The sequence below is a fragment of the Arvicola amphibius genome, chromosome 9 (assembly GCF_903992535.2).
Source record: "Arvicola amphibius chromosome 9, mArvAmp1.2, whole genome shotgun sequence".
Lineage (NCBI taxonomy): Eukaryota > Metazoa > Chordata > Mammalia > Rodentia > Cricetidae > Arvicola > Arvicola amphibius.
The window spans coordinates 61,606,601-61,626,638 of record NC_052055.2 but is presented as its reverse complement, the minus strand read 5'-3'; the positions used below and the strand labels follow the sequence as shown (position 1 = coordinate 61,626,638).

The 20,038-nt window shown below is 41.4% G+C and overlaps 1 protein-coding gene across 4 annotated transcripts in view; it reads right to left on the bottom strand.

Annotated features, from left to right (window-relative positions):
• Positions 1-2,596: 2,596 nt before the first annotated feature.
• Positions 2,597-20,038, bottom strand: part of Sp1 (Sp1 transcription factor) — a 32,595-nt gene continuing 15,153 nt past the window's right edge. For all 4 annotated transcript variants that reach the window (XM_038343166.1, XM_038343167.1, XM_038343165.1 and 1 more), the window contains exons 4-6: positions 13,218-13,383; positions 8,677-8,876; positions 2,597-8,284 (exon numbers count right to left, since the gene is read on the bottom strand). In XM_038343166.1, coding sequence (XP_038199094.1) covers positions 7,971-8,284; positions 8,677-8,876; positions 13,218-13,383 — 680 coding nt within the window. In that variant the 3' untranslated portion in view covers positions 2,597-7,970. The remainder of the gene's footprint in view (positions 8,285-8,676; positions 8,877-13,217; positions 13,384-20,038) is intronic.

Below are 20,038 nucleotides of genomic sequence, written 5' to 3'. Positions count from 1 at the left end.
CTTAAAAACAAAACAAAACAAAAAAAACCTCTGGCAGTGCATGGAGGCACTCACCTTTAATCACAGTACTGGGGAGGCAGCAGGAGACAGATCTCTGAGAGTTGTTGCTACCCGCCTAGTTTACATAGAACTTCAGACTAGAGAGAGTTACATAGTGTGACCCTGCCTCAAAAATAAGAAAGTAAAAAGTAAGTAAATAAACAGGGCACACAACTGGGGAGATGGCTTGGTCAGTAAAATGCTCACCACAACAGCATGAGCCAAGTTAAAATTCTTCAGTACCCAGTTAAGATGGATGTGTGGCATGTGTTTGTACTCCCAAAACTGGAGAGGCAGAGGCAGAATGGTACATGGCTCCATCACCAACTAGGCTTGCTGAGCTGCTGAGATCCAGCAATCCTATCTCCCAAAGCAAGTAATCTCTGCACACAAGACAGGGATCATGCATACCCAGAGGGGTGAACTTCCTTCCAATAAAGCCAAATGTTAAAATGTTCTATTTTAATGGCTACAAAAGGCAGGCAATCAAATGGCTGAGTTAGCCCATGACTGAGCACTGATAAAGCAAACAGGTACAAGAAGACAGATAATTAGAATCCTGTTAACTATAGCACAAACAGCTGACCAAAGACTTCCTGGAGAGGTGAAAGAGGAAATAAAGCCACTATTAAAATACTAAGGAGACAGCACCTATTTAGAAGGACCCACAGTCCGTATTTACTGTTAGATACAGGCTAGGATAAGTAAATGTAAAATTATGGTAGGCTGCTAAGATGCCTCAGTGGGTGAAGGCACTTGCCACCAAGCCTTAGAAGCCCACCTCAGTCCCTGGGGACACATAAGGTAAAAGAACAGACTTCTTCAAGTCTAACCTCTATGTTCACACTATGCCATATTTATCCACCCACACACATACACACACACACACACAAATTAAATAAATAGATTTATTAACTTTTTTTTTAAATTTCTGGTTTTGTTTTCCAAGACAAGGGTTCTCTGTATAGCCCCGCTGTCCTGAAACTCACTTTGTAGACCATGCTGACTTCAACTCAAAAGATCTACCTGACTCTGCCTCCCAAGGGCTGGGATTAAAGGCAGGCACCACCACTGAGCATTTAGTTGTCAAGTATGTATATGTACATCTCAAAACGAGGTGGAAGAGGACATTTGAGGCTGTCCTCTGACCTCCACGTGCAAGGACACATGCACACCTGAATTCACGTGCAGTTGTTTAGATGGATTTTTTTAGTACATACCTGTAATGAGAACTTGGGAATCAGAGGCAGGACTGCCTTGAGTTTAAGGCCAACCTGGGCTTAAAAAAGGGAAAAAAATCAGAAAAATGAGGAAGGGGGAATAGGTTATATAGAAATCCTTTGCAACTTTTCTATAAATCTATCTTCCCCCCCAAAAGATAACACTATTACAAAATAAGCAGCTTATTTAAAAGGCAGATAAAGATATATCTCAGTTGGTAGTATGCTTTCCTAGTATGCACAGGATCATAAGTACATGCTTGTAAACCTTGCACTAAGAAGTGGAAGCAAGTCAGACAGTGGTGGTGCACGCCTTTAACCCCAGCACTTGGGAGGCAGAGGCAAGTGGATCACTGTGAGTTCAAGGCCAGCCTGGTCTATAATAGCTAGTTAGGACAGGCTCTAAAGCTACAGAAAAACCCCATATCAGAAAACAAAAATAAATAAATAAAAACAAAAAACGGAGGCAAAATACAAAAGTTCAGAGACTGTCTAAAACATGGGGTGCGGTGGGAGGAGCTGGAGGGATGACTCAGCAATTAAGAGTTGATTTCTCAGCACATACATGGCAACTCACAACCATCTGTAACTCCAGTTCCAGGGATACAGAACAGCCCCTGGCCCCCATGAGCACTGAACACATGTAGTGCACAGGCATACATACATAAAGGCAGACACAACACACAAACACATAAAAAACACAAAAGGGTGGTGGTGATGAAGATAAAGCTGTGCGCTGCCAGTTTAATCATCTCAGCTTGAACCCGGACACCACATGGTGGAAGCACCAGCTCCTAAAAGTTGTTCTCTGACCTCCAAAAGCATTATGGCAAACATGTGACCTACCAAACACAAAAAAATTACAGAAGCTGGGCTGCCCCTATTCTTCATGGTCTTTCAGTCATCTTTTCAGGGGTGCTGGGGAACTCAAAGCATCATGAATAGTATGAAAGTGTGTTATCACTGAGCTATGAAACCCAACTGTCGGTGTCAATCCCCCCACCCCACTTTTGGATTTGAGACAGACTACGACCTGGTCTGGAACTCTCTAAATAGACCAATCTGGCCTCTCAAATTCACAGTATCCCAACCTTTTCAGCCTCCCCAGTGCTGGAATTATAGGCATGAACTATCAAACCTGGAAGTCCTCCACATTTCTACATAGACAAAGCACACTGACCTGTTCATGAACCCTCATCTAAGAAGAGTGTAGAGTAACTGATTGATTAAAATGTATGGGAGCACAAGATGGTAGAGCTGCAACATCTGCTGGATTCAAAATAGGAAGTTACCACATACTCCCCATTCCCAACCCTCTCAATACACCAGAGACGTGATTTATTAAAAAAATTTTAATTGGTTTACAAAGGAGCTACAGACTACATTGAAACTAATCTTTGTACAAAAGGCGAAGAGATTGAAATAGAGATATAGAGAAAGAGATTTTGAGATCCCCAAAACACCCAGGGACAAAGTTAGGGGGAGAGAGACAAGGAAGATACAAAAGGAGCAGGAAGACAAGATATTAGCATCATACACACACAAGAGTGAGGGTAGAGAACAAGGGGAGTGACTGCTTAGAAGTATTTACCCACACAGCCCTGGTGATAACTGGACTGGAACCCACAACATAGCTTGAGGTTTAAAGGCAATAGTGGTATGGAGACTGGTTATTGCCAGCACTAAGAAAGATAAACTTGTTTTAGGCACCAAATTAGAGCACTACTCCTCTGTCCTGGGATGACAGGCTCGGGAGAGGGAAGCAGGCTCTAGGACAGCTGCCTTTGGTTTCCTTAGATCAATATCAGCATATTCTCTTCAGACATCATGCCTAGTCTTTAGCTAAGTAAGGGCTATTAGGATGTTACTAGGAGAAAAGAATAATAAGAAATATGAAAAACTGCTACTATCCACATTTTTCAAGAGCAGTTACTGGAAAAGCTAGGTAAACAGAATCAATTCCCTAGTGGAAAAGGCACAGTGTGATTCCTGAAGGCAAGAAATAGAAAAAGCACACAACCACTCAAATGGATGTGCCAACAGTCGTCTTTCCTGCAGCCTAGCTAATGTGTCATGTTCAGTCCCTATGAGCTGAAGGACAGATGAGCCAAGATAGGGAAGGTTGGGCTGTTTGATAAAGATGGGGGAGATGAGAAAAATACTTCACTTTCTCAAATGAATGCTGTGGAGAAACCCTTTTGGGTTTGTAAAGTCAGAGCACTGATGACTCAGGGAAGGAAGGGAGCCAAGGATTGCTCCTTTTCTCCCTTCCCAGTCTTCCATCTACAGCACGTGAGCCAAATCTGGAAGAAGGAGTAGGAATTTCAGCTAAAGGCTGTTTAATGTCTTTCTGGGGAATGGTGTTTCAGGAAGGCAGACACAGAAAAGAAACAGGTCAACCTCAAAGCTGGGCTACTCATCCTCCTTGATGAGATCTGTACCCCCGGAGCAGAGCCAAGAGAGGCTCTACAGAGAACAGTCTTCCACACCAAAGTAATAACCTGCCCATGTTTTATCAGCAGCTTTCAAAGCAATGTTTTCCGGGGTTGGAAAAGTGCCATACCCTCCTCTTCCCAAAGCAACTGCTGCTGCCGTTCGTTATCCTTGTAAGTTACTGGCTCTTCTAAAAGAAGTTGAAACTCTGAGATTTCAAGCATTTCTCCTTCCAACCCCAAGAGGTTACCCAACTTGGCATAGGGAAAGCAAAACTATGCAAAGACCCTCAACCGAGGCAGCTTCACTGTCCTCCTCTCCTTGGCACCTGATCTCTGAAGCACTTCTGATCTGATCCCAAGGTCCAAAAGGCACTAGGGCAATTAAAACTGAATCAAAACTTCAATCATGTAGCACCAGGGCTCCCTCAAAGTATAACAGAGGCCTGATTAGCACCCCCAAAAGAAACCCTCAAAAAGTATCCAAATTTATTGCGGCCTAACAAAGATCTGCAGCTTCCAGTATTCACATACTGTGAAGTATTAACAATACAAAATATATCCTGAAAGTCAGACACCTGCAGTTCATAGTGCTTTCTCAGATTTGTTAAAAAAATACAATGCTTAGTTTTCTATATAGGATATACAAAAGCAAAAAATATATATGTATATAGTAGAAATAAAAATCAGCCATAGTAATTTACAGCTTTAGTCTCCAACCCTCCCCAAATTATAACATCTTCACCCCATACTTCAGTCTATACATTCTGATATCAAAGGTTCTATTTATTCTGAAACCAGACTGAGAAATAGTCATTATATTGCATTTTGAATAGCACCCCAAAAAGAGTGCCTGTTGGGAGGTCCCCAAAGGAAGAGGGTGGGTTGGTCCTTTCTAGGAAAAAGGTGACACAGTCAAATAGCATGTAGATGATATGAATGGGCAACCCAGGACAAGGGGATGAATGCGTTAAGATCACTGTTTCAGCTGAACATGGTGGCGTATATCGTCTGGAACCCCAGCACTTGAAAGGCAGAGGTGGTGGGTTTCAGAGTTAAAGGTCAGCCTGGACTAATCATAAATTCAGACCAGTCAAGGTTATACAGACAGACCTAACAAGATTACTAAATTTGTGGTCACCCACCATCCGCAGAGTCATTTAAAAAAAAAAAAAGTAAAAGATCATGAAGGTTGGACATGGTGACATATACCTGTAATCATAGCACTGAGGAGGCAGAAAAATTATCCAAAGTTCAAGGCCAATCTGAGTTACATAGCAAGTTCCAGAGTAGCCTGGGCTACAGAATAAAACCCTGTCTTAAAAACAAAACAAAACAAAACAAAAAAAATACCAAAAAAAACCCCCAATAACAGACAAACAAAAACACCCCAAACAACAAAAAGGTAATGAAAAGAATTTCAGAATCAATATGCAGGTTAATTATGTTAAATTCCAACGGCCAAAAGTTTAGGGAAAGGTTATTTTTCAGTAATGAGCCCCGGACTGGAGGAATGTAGTCTCTTCACTATCTGTGAAAAAGGCCAAGTGGATCATATATAGGAAAACAGAAGCAGAAACTGTTTCCATTTGAGAGTCAAATAAGACACTGGAGAACGAAATAGGAAAAGCAGAAAGAATCTGATGTAAATTAATTCATAGTAATGTTAATAAAGCAGATGTTGAATAAATCATCCATCAGCTTTTCACCAAAAAGAAAAAAACACCATCAAACAACTTATTTAAAGGCTTATAGTCCTTGGTATCATTAAGTCAGCTTATATCATCACTTCATACTGAAGATTCTATTCCTTGAAAAGATCTAGAAAAATACTGCACACTCCAGTGAGTTATGCTGCCCCCTTCCTCCAGAGATGCCATAGTACATGATTATTAGACATAAAACAACAAGGTTTGAGGTCTGCTTTTCTGTGGGAATAAAAGGTGTCATGGTGACTGAGGACGGATACCTTTTAAATCACCATTAATGATGCGATCTGTGATCTGGGAAAAGTCTTTGAAATATTTCCTGAGTCTTGATAAGAGTCTTAGTTTGCACAGGAAGGACCAAATAGAATAGACTGATGTTAGAGGATCAACAGCTCTTATAATTCAGACTATCGCCACCACAAACTTAGCAAGAATCTACTTTAGATGGAATTCACATAAAATGTATAATAGTATAATCTATTTGTAGTCAAGATAGAGTTTAGAACAAGGAGTCCACTATAGATTTGGATGTTGATTTCATTTTCAAACACAAAAATAATTTCTTCTTTAGAAAGTGCACTAGGATATCCCCCCACCCCATCCATAATTGTAACTGATTTAGCATAAGCAGAGAACTGACCTCAGGAACATACCCAAGTTTTGTAACCAATTTCTTGGTAACGGGCCTGAAAAGCATTTTAATCTGAATTTATTTTCCAACAATTTCAAATATAAGTTCTCATCTGCACGTAGATATATACAGGCACAAACACCCATTCTCACGCACAGTCATACACAAACTTTACTTTCTCTATCAGATCAGGGTAATTTTTTTATTGCGGATCTCTTTAAATATTGGCTAATAGAAAACCTATCCCCAACCTAATAGATTACACACATACACACACAACTTCCATACTACCTCACAGTGAAAGGCTCTCTGACAAGATACCAGAAGGTCAAGAGAGACAATGCTTTAATGGCTGGGCCTTGAGGACGATTCTGGTTGCATTTAAGCCTCAGTGTCAAATGTACTGTTTCCCTGCCGATATAATTTTTGGATCAGTATCTTCTGGAATCAGGCCATGGAAAAAGCAGGATAATTTCTCCCAATCTCTCCTATAATCCCCAGTGGTAAGACAAGATTTCCCTTTGTTCTGGGCTATCGTTCCCATGATTGTGTGTTTCCTTTACCCTTAGGAACCACCCAACTACATATAGAATTAAGGGGGAGAGTAAAGAACTACTCTTGCCACTGGCACAAGTTTTACATTCTACAGAATTAAAAGTTTGAACAGATTCACTGGCTGATGCTTCTTAACATGAAAACACTAACAGGAAGGAACTACAGAAATACACAGAAAGTGTACTTCCTTTCAGTGTGTGAACTCAAGAAGCCCAATACATTAAGGCTTAGAGCTATTTGGAAGACAATGATACTGAAATCCAAATAATTCCATGAATCGAGACTATGAGTTATTTCCTTTTCTGAGAATATCTTTTTCCTACTGAAAGCTGCTGCCTACTATTTGACCATTTTTTGACCGTTTATGCACATCAATCCAAGATTAGCTCCCTCAAAGGGCCTCTTAGACAATTCCACAGAGAGACTTCTGACTCCTGATGTTTACAGTAGCTAACAAAGGAAGATGGTTTTGACTCTCCAGCACTAAGAAGGTGCCTGCGTCAGTAGTAATTTGAACACTCTCTCCATAGCTACTTCAAGCATCAGCCTGCACTTCAAGGCTTTCCATTCTGCTGCTCGAACTAAGCTCTTTAAAATATTGACCAAAGTGACTAATCCAGAAATCACTGTCATAAACAACACAGAAAGTGATCATGTGAGAGAAGGGGAGAAAAAAGACTGAGTCAGGAAAGGAGCGCAAGGAGCTGATCCCATATAAAATGACAAAATTAAGACACATATGTATATACTAACTAAAAGCAGAGCACATGAATGCTTACTCTGGTTGGATGCCAGGACATTTATAGAAAAGCTTGATGTGTCATGATAAGGCTCAGCCATTGAGAAATAAGGCAATATTAAAAAAAAAAAAAAAAAAAGACCAAGGTATTTTTGGTCAGAGAATGGTCGTTCTCCTCCTCCCAGCCACCCCTATGAAAGCATCTCTATATATTTATTTATATATATATATATATATGTAATATAGAATCTGTTTTTGTTAAAAAGTATTTCAATGATCATACATATTTATCAAGGCATGATGGCTTTGGGGGTGGGATCCATCATGGGAAAGCTTAGAGGTTCGGAAATGCAGGAAGAGGAGGCTGGGGTAAGAAGTGTAAGAAGAACCTGGGATGAAATAAATGCTTATCAAAGGGTGGCACCAACAGAATTTTCACTAATATTTTCCATTTTCAAGGAGTCACCAGTGACAGATGGGTGCCACAATCCCATCTCTTCTCCTGTACCCTCCCTCAATTCTTCCCTCCACCAAGAACATTAATGCTTCATGGCTCGCTCTTCCACAAGTCTCTTGGACCCATGCTATCTTGCATCCCAGGCTTGGTGGGTAATGGCCCATGTCTCTGGCCCTAGGTGTCTAATCTCAGAAACCATTGCCACTAATATTAATGGACTGTAGCTCTGTCACCTGCATGACGTTGATGCCACTGTTGGCAAGACGGGCAATACCCTCGGGACAGATGGCCTCCATGGCTACCATATTGGTGGTAATAAGGGCTGAAGGTGTGGCAGTACCACTACCTTCTGAACCTGCCCCACTGTCCAGGGGCAAAGTGCCCACACTCAGGGCGACCCCTGGGCCTCCCTTTTTGTTCTGGTGGGTCTTGATATGCTTTGACAGGTGATCACTCCTCATGAAACGCTTAGGGCACTCAGGACAGGCAAATTTCTTCTCACCTAGATAAAAAAGCAAAAGATAACTTAACCCAAAAGCAGTCAGAACAAAGATGGGGTTGATGTGTGTCCTTCAAAATCCAAATTCAGGAGTCTCTTCCAGAGGTCCTGAGTTCAATTTCCAGCAACCACATGGTGGCTCACAGCCATCTGTAATGTGATCTGGTGGCCTCTTTTTTCAGCAGGCATACATGCAAGCAGAACACTGTATACACAACAAACAAACAAACAAATAAATCTTAATGGAGCTCCTTAAAATCTTCCAGAGTAATCCAAGTGCTCTTTGAGACACACTCAAACGTAAGTTGTTCAGGATGTTCAGTTACTTCAAAGGCAAATCATGTCTTCTCTTTTTATCTATTACACATTTTTCTCTTCCCCTGGGTCTCACTCACCTGTATGTGTGCGTTTATGTCTCTGAAGCTCATCTGAACGTGTGAAGCGTTTCCCACAGTATGACCAGTTACACATGAATGGTCTCTCTCCTGTATGCCAGCGCAAGTGTGCCCGGAGATGTGAGGTCTTGCCATATACTTTGCCACATCCTTGGATATGACAAATGTGCTGTTTCTTTTTACCAGGATCTCCAGAGCCTCTATGAATGAGAACATAATGATTTATCATTCTGGAGACAAAATTAAAGAACCAAGAAGTGTTAGTAATTACCTAACCCATTCTTTTGTTTATTTTGGATACATGTATCTCTGGCTATCTTGGAACTCGATAAGTTGACCAGGCAGGACTTGAACTTAGAAACCTACCTGCCTCTGCTTGCTTAATGCTGGGATTAGAAGTTTGTGCCACCATACCTGTCACTGAAATTGACTTTTTAAAAAATTTAATATTTATTTATGAGTAGTTTGTCTGCACATATGTATGTACGCCTAAGCATGTCTGGTACCCAAGGTCAGAAAAGGATGTGAGATCTCCTGGAACTGGAGTTACAGATAGTTATGAGCTACCATGTGGTTGCTGGGAATTGAAACCAATCCTTTGGAAAGGCAGTCAGTACTTAACTGATGATCCATTGCTCCCCCTCCAGTTTTTCTTTGTTTGGTCTTTTTGAGACAGGGTTTCTCTGTGGAGCTCTGGCTGTCCTAGAACTCAAGAGATCTCTCTGCCTCAAGTGCTGGGATTAAAGGTGTGCACTATAGCACCCAACTTGTGGGGTTATTTTGTTTGTTTGTTTTTTTTTGTTTTGTTTTGTTTTGTTTTGTTTTTTGAGACAGGGTTTCTCTGTGTAGCTTTGTCTGTCCTGGAACTCACTCTGTAGACCTGGCTGACCTTGAACTCAGAGATCCACCTGCAGCCTCTGCCTCAGTAGTTAAGGGCACTGTATGTTCTTAACTCTTGAGTTCAATTTCCAGGATCACATGGTGACCCACAACCATCCTTCTGGCTTGCAGGCAGAACACTGTATACATAATAAATATAAATCTTTAAAAAAACATTTGTGTGAGTTTGTGCATATGAGTACACGTGTCTGAAGAGGCCAGAGGGAAGCATCAGACCCCTGTAGCTGGAGTCACAGGCAATTAAGACCTACCTGATGTGGGTGTTAGAAACTAAACTCAGATACTTCAGAGAGTAACAAGTTCTTAACTGTTTAGCCATCTCTGCAGTCCCCCATTTCTTAGGGCTTTGTCTTGTTTTGTTTATTTTTGTTTCCAACAAAACACTGTTGAGATCCTGATCAAACAGACTAGGCAAGCTCTATTATTACTATTATTTTTGTGTGCATTGGTATTTTGCCATGAATTTTGGGTTCCCTAAAACTGAAGTTACAAACAGTTGTGAGCTGCCATGTAAGTACTGGGAATTGAAGCCGGGTCCTCTGGAAGAGCAATCAGTGCTCTTAACCACTGAGCCATCTTTCCAGCCCCAAGCTCTCTTATACTAAAAGTTATAATTTGTATCCCCTCCAACCCTATGCACATTTGGGGGCAGGGGAGAAAGAGCTTTGAGACTGGGTCTCATATAGCTCAGGTTGACCTCAAACTTAACATAGAGTTAGCCAAGACTAACTTTGATCTCCTGATCTCCTCTACCTTCTAAGTACTGAAAATCATATAGGTAGGAGCAACCACCACACTTGACATCAAAGATAGATCTTCAGCTGATTTTAGTTATTACCTTCCAAAATCCAAGTTATAGATTACCTTCCTCAGAGATGTGGAGGCGCATGTCTTTAATCCCAGCACTCGGGAAGCAAAGGCAGGTGGATCTCTGTGAGTTTGAGGCAAGCCTGGTCTACAGAGCTAGGACTGGTTCCATAGCTACTGAGAAACCCTATCTCAAAAAAACAAAAATAGATAGATAGATAGATAATAAAAAAGGGGCTAGCCAGGTATGGTGGTTGCAATTCAAGGCAAGCCTGGTCAACATAGTTAGTTGTAGGACAGCCTGGGCTACACAGAGAAACCTATCCCACTCCCCGAAAAGGGTAAGGGGTGCTGAGGACTTGAACTCAGGTCCCCTTATTTTCATATTTCCTCTTACCCACTGAGCTGCCTGCCAACCACAATATCAGAAATTTAATAGAGAAAGAAGAATTGGTAGATAAAATTTACAAGAATGGAAAACAAACAGGCAGGTGCTGTGGCATTTCCGTAATCCTAGCTATGTGGGGGACCAAAGGAGGACTACTTCAGTCCAGAGGCCGTATCAGGTAACAGAGCAAGACCCTGTCTGTCTTCAAATCTAAAACTATGCTAGCAAAGTTCTACAGTCTTTGCTAAGGCAAGTTTTGTTGTGTTGTATGTATGATCCATTTGTGGGTACCAAGAAGAGTTTTAAGAGGGATTTATTCGGGGTTTTAAGAAGACATAAATTGCCAGGTGATTGTGGCGCACTCCTTTAACAAACCAAGTACTCGGTAGGAGAGGTAGGTGGATCTCTGTGAGTCTGAGGCCATCCTGGTCTACAAATCAAGTTCCAGGACAGGCTCCAAAGCTACAGAGAAACTCGAAAAAACACAAAAACAAACAAACAAACAAAAACCAAAAAAACGAGAGAGAGAGAGAGAGAGAGAGAGAGAGAGAGAGAGAGAGAGAGAGAAAGAGAGACCTTCGTCAACTTCATCAACTGTGGTGATGAAAGAGGTAGAGAAAAGTAGACTTCTGTGTGTCTGAGTCTGGCCCGGTACATACTGAGTTTCAGGCTACCCAGAGCTACACAGTGAGATCTTTTTTCAACAATACCAAAAAGCTGCAAGTCAGCCAGGAGTGGAGATGCATACCTAGAATTCCAGTTCTGAAAGAGTAAAGGCATAAAGAACAGGCTTAAGTTTGAAATTAGACTGAGTTACATAGTTCCAGACCAGCCAGTGATACAGAGCAAAATACTATCTCAAAAGACAAGCAAACCAACAATGACAAGAACTACCTGCTCGGCGGCTTTTCCTAAAACACAGGATATACTACAGAAAACAAGCTATTGTGTTTTGGTACTCTGTGTGTGTGTGTGTGTGTGCATGCTGATTTTACTGGGATAGAAGCTGTCTGTTTAAGGCAGAGTCTCACACTGGTACCCAAACTAGCCTGGAACTCTCAAGTAATCTTCCTGTCCCAGTCTCCTGAATGCTGGTATTACAAGCATGAGTCACTTTGGGACAAAACTTCTAACAGATCTTTCTAAGGGACTTATGAAGACTAAATGACTCTCTAGATACAATGACTACGAGGAAAAAAGTCTTAAAGCTATTAAAGGCTTGTATCAGCTGCTAGTTATGTTCAGGAGGCAACAAGTTGGCTCAGCAAGTACAGGTATTGCCACCAAGTCTGACAATAAACATCCCCAGAACAGCTTCCTCAAGCAATCCCCCAACTTTACATGTATACTATGGCACACTGCATCCTAAGTAAATTAATTTTTTCAAGGAATCAGATGCTCTCTCCTGGGTTCCATAGGTGGTACCTGCATGCACAGGCATACATACACACATGCAAGAAACACTCATAAACAAAAAAGAAAGATGAGTAAATCTTTAAGAAAAAAATTTAAAGCTGGGCTGTGGTGGCACACGCCTTTAATCCCAAAACTCGGGAGGCAGAGGCAAGCAGATCTCTGTGAGTTCGAGGCCAGCCTGGTCTACAAGAGCTAGTTCCAGGACAGGCTCCAAAGCTACAGAGAAACCCTGTCTCAAAAAAAAAAAAAAGAAAAGAAAAGAAAAGAAAAGAAAAGAAAAAGAAAAATCCTGCTGGAAAAATATTACATCTTTAGTAAGAGATGGACGACAGCGGTGCACACCTTTAATTCCAGCACTTGGAAGGCAGAGGCAGGCAGAACTCTGAGTTCAAGCAAGACTAGCCTGGTCTATAGAATGAGTTCCAGGACAGTAAGGGCTACACAGAGAAACACTGACTTGAGAGAAAGTGAACAACAATAAAAACAAAAAGCACCTAGAAAAAGTATTGTCTTTTTGAGTGAAACATAACTGTGAAAACTTGCAATTTTCCTAAAGCTACTGTAAAATAAAATCATTACAAGAAGTAGGTTTAGGGCTAGGGAGATGGCTCAGTGGTTAAGAGCACTGACTGATCTTCCAAAGGACCTGGGTTCAATTCCCAGCACCCACATGGCAGCTCACAACTGTGTGTAACCCCAAGATCTGACACTCTCACACAGACATATATGCAAGCAGAGCACCAATGCACATAAAATAGAATAAATAAATTATTAAAAAGAAGTAGGTTTAGTTGGGTGGTGGCGGCACATGCCTTTAATCCCAGCACTCAGGAGGCAGAGGCAGGTGGATCTGTGAGTTCAAGGCCAGCCTGGTCTACAAGAAAGCTAGTTCCAGGACAGCCAGAGCTAAACAGTAAAGCCCGGTCCATAAAACCAAAAAATAAACAAACAAACAAACAAACAAACAAACAAATAAATAAATAAAAACAAAAAACAAAAATAAATTCTATATTCCAGAAAATGAACTCACCTTCCTTCACTGTCTTTACAGTAGGGGCATGTACATGCTTCCCTCCGAGTCCTCCGACCAGCTTGGGGCTGGGGATCAGGACTGTTCTCTCCTTCTCCACCTGCTGTCTCATCATGCATCCCATCACCACCAGATCCATGGAGGCCAAGCTGAGATCCATGATCACCTGAAATAAAAAGAGAGGTTCAAGATGCAGTGGGTAGGACAGAGCAGCTACAGAACCTCACTGACATCACATTCATAGCACCAACTTTTCATTACCGTTCCTTCTTCAGTGAGATTGTCCAAGCCAGAGGACAACTTGTAGAAATCAGTTCTCTTCCACAATATCTGTTTCAAGTGAAAAGTTTCTGCACCCCAAAAAGCCTCTCTGCTGATGCAACAATCCAAATCAGACAAAATCAAACCAAATTAGAAAAGGCCAGGTTTAATGGATACAACGCTCCCAGATAATTTTCCAGCCCCCAGAGAAGACGGGAAAGGAATATCAGAAAACCACGTGTTCTCTGGGAGCAGTTTAAGTACTTTGTGGGAGTGGTCCTGAGCATCTCTGGGGGAGGGGAAATAGTTTGGCGGGCTTTCTGAGATGCAGCAGGGTTTGGGGGATGGGGCTTGGGTGGAACTTTTACCAGAACATTCCAGACTCTTTGAGTAAATGGATGCCAGGGACTGGGGGTGAAGATTCTAGCAGAACATCAAAAATCAATCTCAGACGCTCAGCCTTGACAGTAAGTGCCTTTGCCTGCTGAGCCATCTCACTAGCCCATATGGCAACATTTCTTCAAGATCTTTTTTTAAATATGATGTAAGGTCTCGCTATATTTGCGTGGGTTGGCTTTAAACTCCTAGGCTCAAGCAATCTTCTGACTCAACCTCCCAAATTGTTAAATTAAAAATAAAATTAATTCACTAAAAAAATAAAAAATTAAACTTCCTAAGGGACTACCAAAGGATTACAGATTTAAGTTTACATAGTAGTTACAGGCTAACCTTGGCTAAAGATTAAGACCCATGTAAAATACAAAGGCTAACATGACATCAACATCATATTGGAATTTGTTCCCCACCCCCTTAATAACAGTTTTAGAAAGGAACAGTTCAATCTTAAAACATGGTGCTAGTTAAGCAATGAGATAAATTAAAGATTGGCCTTCCTGTGATGAAAATAACTAGGAAACCAGAAGTTTAATGACAGTTTTGGGCAAACCCAGTTGCTGCCTCTAGCATCAATTTCTGAAACAACTATAAATGTCAGATCTTTTCAGTTTCTTCAGAGTAAAAAAGTGTGGCTAAACCCATGATCTTCCAAGAGATCACTAAGAGTCAAAACCTTAGGAATTACTAAAGCATGATGAAATTAAAATGTCAGTAACTATAAAACAAAACAAATCACCATTCTAGGAACTGGGCCTGGGCCTCCACACAGCAGTCAAGCATTCTCCCATCCAAAGGCTGTTCCATAGTTTCCATCTATTTCCAAAAACTGTGCTTAGGCTTCTAGTTTCCTGTCTGTCACCTTACTGTGATAAGTACCATGACCAAAACAACAAAACAAAACAACAAACCAACAAGGAAAACAAACGGTTTATCTCTTCTTACAACTCTATATAATCACAAGGGAAAACAGAGCAGGAAATTGTGGCAAGAACCAAGAGGCAGAATTGGCTTAATCTCCAAGACTTGCTTATCCTGGCTTCTTACACCATCTAGGACCACCTACCCAGGAGAGACCCAGTTCCCAGTATGCTGGGTCCTCATAACAAGCATTAATTAAGAAAATGGCCTTCAGGGCTGGAGAGATGGCTCAGTGGTTAAGAGCACCGCCTGCTCTTCCAAATGTCCTGAGTTCAATTCCCAGCAACCACATGGTGGCTCACAACCATCTGTTATGAGATCTGGCGCCCTCTTCTGGCGGGCGGGCATACATGGAGGCAGAATGTTGTATACATAATAAATAAATAAATCTTAAAAAAAAAGAAAAAAGAAAATGGCCTACAGACTTGTCTACAAGCACTCTGATAAAGGTATTTTATTTTAGATTCATTTATATCTATAAGTATACTGCATGCATTTGGAATGCGTGAGAGATCAGAATATAACATGGGCAACTTAATGAGAACCTCCCCTGACCCCAAATGTGAAAAGGGTTAAAGGTTAAGGATATATGGCAGACCAAACATAGAGCTCTGGGGAAAGCAAGAAGAAAACACTGGGCATCCTAGGGAGAAAGAAGATAAACATGTGAGTTGGAAAAATGGCTCAACAGAAAAGTGTAGTGACTGCTCACAACTGTCTATAACTCCAGTTAGGCTGTAGTAGCACATGCCTTGAATCACAGCTCTTGGGATGCAGAGGCAGGTGGATCTCTGCTGAGTTTGAGGCCAGCCTGGTCTACAAGAGCGAGTTCCAGGACAGGCTCCAAAGCTACAGACAAACCTTGTCTCAAAAACAAAACAAAGCAAACAAACAAAAAAACTGCCTCTGAAAATGAGTAGAGCTAAGCAATCAGTAAGACAGTATTAAAGGCTTTCACCACTAGATGTCACTGTGACTAACTAAGTATTATACCACCCTCTTCCATAGGTTTAAGACAAAAAGAAATCTGCAAATTTTAGTAACATAGAAGATATTTTGAAAGTCTCTCCATCAAATCTAAATATTAATTTCAGTTTTGATAATATTCCCTATCAGTGTTGGTAATGTTCCCAGCTAAGGCTTGAGTTTTGTCATTCATTATGAATCAAAAGGTACAGATTAGAAAGGTCATGATGTCTAATTCCAGCAGTCAGAAAGTGCAGTGGCAGGAATATGGTCTGAGGTCTCTGCCACATAATGAATTCAATGACAGCCTGAACTACACTGATAGTATCAAAAGCAAAACAAAATAAAATAAGCAAAGACCTGCCTCAACTTCCCAACTGCTAGGATTGTAAGTTTGAGCCACCATTCCCAGCTATTGTGTACTTTCAGCATCAATTCTTTCTCTATCACAACAGCAGAACAATAAATAGAAGTAGAAATAGTACTCAAAGCTGGGTGTGGTGACACATATCTTTACAAGAGGCAGAGGGCAGGTGGGATCTCTGCGAGTTCAACACCAGTCTTGTCTACATAGCAAGTTCCAGGACAGCAGTGCTACAGAGAAACCCTTCCTCAAAACAAATAAATGATAAAACAAACTATTTCTATCACTCAAGAGTCAGAGCAAGAGGATAACCCCTGAAGCTAGTCTAGGCTACATAATAAAACTCTCCCTCAAAAATAAATATACGCAACTGGGCGGTAGTGGTGGTGCACACCTTTAATCCCAGAACTTGGGTGAGAGAGACAAGCAGATCTCTGTGAGTTCGAGGCCAGCCTAGAGTTCCAGGACAGCCTCCAAAGCTATAGAGAAACAGTGCCTTTAAAAAAAAAAAAAAAAAAAAAAAAAGTGTGTGTGTTATTTTATACACACATTCACACACACACACACACACACACACACACACACACACACAGGGGCAAGAGAGATAGCTCAGCAATTAAAAACACCAATGTGATACAGGTAAAGAACCTGCTTTGGCCTATGGCAGGACAGAATATTGCTAGAAATCCATACAGAGAATAAGAGAGGGAGCAGATGGAAAGAAATGTCTGCGAGCCACCGATAGAACAGGATGTCAGAACACATAAAGTAACACCATGACCAAGGGGCAATATACGGACTATTAGAAATAGGTTAATTTACAAGTGACAGCTAGCCAGTAATAGTCTAAGCCATCAGCCAAGCAATTATATTAATATCCTGAGTGACTGATTATTCGCTAAGAGTCTACAACAATGCACATAAAAAATACATTAAAAGGTAAAAGAAATACAGTAATAAAACCATTCAAGCAAAGTATTCTAGGTTTCACTGCCAACTTTCATCATTTTATATAGTAGCTAACTCATGGAGACTTACAGAACCAAAATTTAGGGGTTAAAAAGTGGTTATAAAAACTGACTCTTGGATGCTAACCTTCCTAGACCTGGATGGAGGCAGGGAGGAACTTGGACTTCCCTCATGGCAGGGAACCCTTACTGCTCTTCAGACAGGAGAGGGAGGGGGAGGTAAATGGGAGGCGGGGAGGAGGCAGAAATTTTTAATAATATAAAAAATAAAGCTATCAAACATGAAAAAAATAGAAAAAAAAAAACGGACTCTTCTTCCAGAGGACTCAGGCTAGATTCAAAGCAAATACATGGTGTCTCATAATCATCTTTTAACTCCAGTTTATGGGATCTGACGACCTCTTATGGCTTATGTGGACACAAGCACATGATGCAGAGACAGACATAAAATAATTAAATCTGCCAGGCCGGTGATGGCACACGCCTTTAATCCCAGCAGGGGTGGGAGGCAGAGGTGGCTTGAAGATCTTTGTGAGTTCAAGGCCAGCCTGGTCTACAGAACTGGCTACAGAATAGGCCCGAAAGCTACAGAGAAACCCTGTCTCAAAAAACAAAAACAAATATTATGGCGAAGCAGCTAATGAAGCTACCTGATATTAACATCTGGCTTCTGCATATTCCTACACACCAATAGAGAATGGGGGATGCTCAAGAGAGGTTTACAGTTAAAGAATGCTTGCTGCTCAATCATGAGAACTGGATTCAGATCCCAGAACCCACATAACAATCACTGCCCTGTGCATGCTTGTAACCCTAGCTCCTAGTTGGACAGAGACAAGAAGACATAGGAAGTTTTCTGGCTCATACACTAGCTGACAAAATAAACACAAGTCCCAAGTTTGGGGAAGAGACATACCTCAAAGGAGTATAAGCAGACAGTAAGAGTAATAGAAGAAAACACTCGACAGTTGCTCTGTGAATCTATCTGGCTTCTGGGAACTTGCATGCACACCCACATAGGCATGTCTGCCTGCCTGCCTCCCACCTACACACACACACACACACACACACACACACACACACACACAAATAAACATTAGAAAAGAAAAAGAGGCCGGGTGGTGATGGCGCGTGCCTTTAATACCCGCATTTGGGAGGCGGAGGCAGGCAGATCTCCATGAGTTCGAGGCCAGCCTGGTCTACAAGAGCTGGTTCCAGGAGAGGCTCCAAAGAGACACCCTGTCTCAAAAACAAACAAACAAACAAAAACAAAAAACCAAAACAGAAAAAGTGAAAAACAGAAAGAAAGGAAGGAAGGAAGGAAGGAAGGAAGGAAGGAAGGAAAGAAAGAAAGAAAGAAAGAAAGAAAGAAAGAAAGAAAGAAAGAAAGAAAGAAAGAAAGAGTGGCCAGGCGTATTGGTTCACATCTTTAATCTCAGCACTCCTGAGGCAGAGGCAGCTGGATCTAAGGTTGGGGGTCAGTCCAGTCTAGAGAGTAACTTCCAGAATAGTCAGGTATCTAGATAGAAACCCTATCTCAAAAAAAGTAAATGAATAAAAATAAAATAAAAAATAAAAATAAAAGCTGGGCTGTGGTGGATCATGCCTTTAATCCCAGCACTGGGGGAGGCAGAGATAGGTGAATCTCTGATGAGTTCAAGGCCAGCCTGGTCTACTGAGAGAATTCCAAGAAAGACTTCAAAACTATACAGAGAAACTCTGTCTTCAAACCCCCCAAATTATAATTATATATCAATATATAATTATATATAATATATACATTTATATATTATATATAATATAAAATAAAAATAAATCAGGCCTGATGGAACATGCCTTTAATCTCAAGTAGAGACAGGCAGATCCCTGTGGGTTCCAGACCAGTCTGGTTTATACAGTGCATTCCAGGCCAGAAACCACTACATAGTAAGATTCTGTCTCAAAATTTAAAAAAGAATGTGAAACGCATGCTGCTTCATGTGGGCTCATGATTCTGATTCTAGCATTCAGGAAGGTGAAATAGAATATAGAGGCCAGCCTGGGCTATAGCGTGAAATACACTCTCAAAAACAAAGATAAACACTCCAGGCAGGGCAGTGGTGGGCACACCTTTATTCCCAGCACTTGAGAGGCAGAGGCAGCAGGAGGATCTCTTGTGAGTTTGAGGTCAGCCTGGTCTACAGAGTGAGCTCCAGGACCCTGTCTGGAAACAACAACAAAACAAACAAAACCACTCAGTGTGGTATAGACATCTGTGATCAGTGGTGGTTCACATTTGGGAGACAGGGCAGGTGGATCAAGGTCATCCTTTGCTATATCTCAAGGCTAGGCTATGAGACAGCCTCAAAAGTTAGGAAAAGCAGTTAACAGCACTGGCTAGAAAGATAGTTCATTAGGTAGAAGAGTTTATTATGTAAACCTGAGTGAGTTCAAATCTCCAGTACCCATGACAGCTCTGCATGACTACACAAGCTTTAGCTCCTAGCCCTCACATGGAGGGGGGGGGGGCAAGGAATAAAATGGCCAGGAAGCCAGCCAGCTTAACTAAAAATGTTAATTCCTAGTTCAGAAAAAGACCCTGTTGTAGAAGGATAGAAGCGGCTGGCTGCTTCCCGCCATCCGGCTAGCTTTACACCCAAAATAATTACAAGGAAACTGTATTCTTTTAAACACTGCTTGGCCTATTAGCTCTAGCCTCTTATTGACTAACTCTTACATCTTGCTTTAACCCATATTTAATAATCTGTGTAGCACTTACCAGGAGAGATCTTAACCTGCGTCTGTCTTGGAGAGGAGAGGCATGGTGTCTGCCTGACTCTACTTTCTTTCTCCCACAATTCTGTTCTGTCTACTCTGCCTACCTAATTTTCTGTCCTATTAAAGGGTCGAGGCAGTTTCTTTATTAACCAATGAAAGTAACACACAGACAGATGACCCTCCTCCATCAC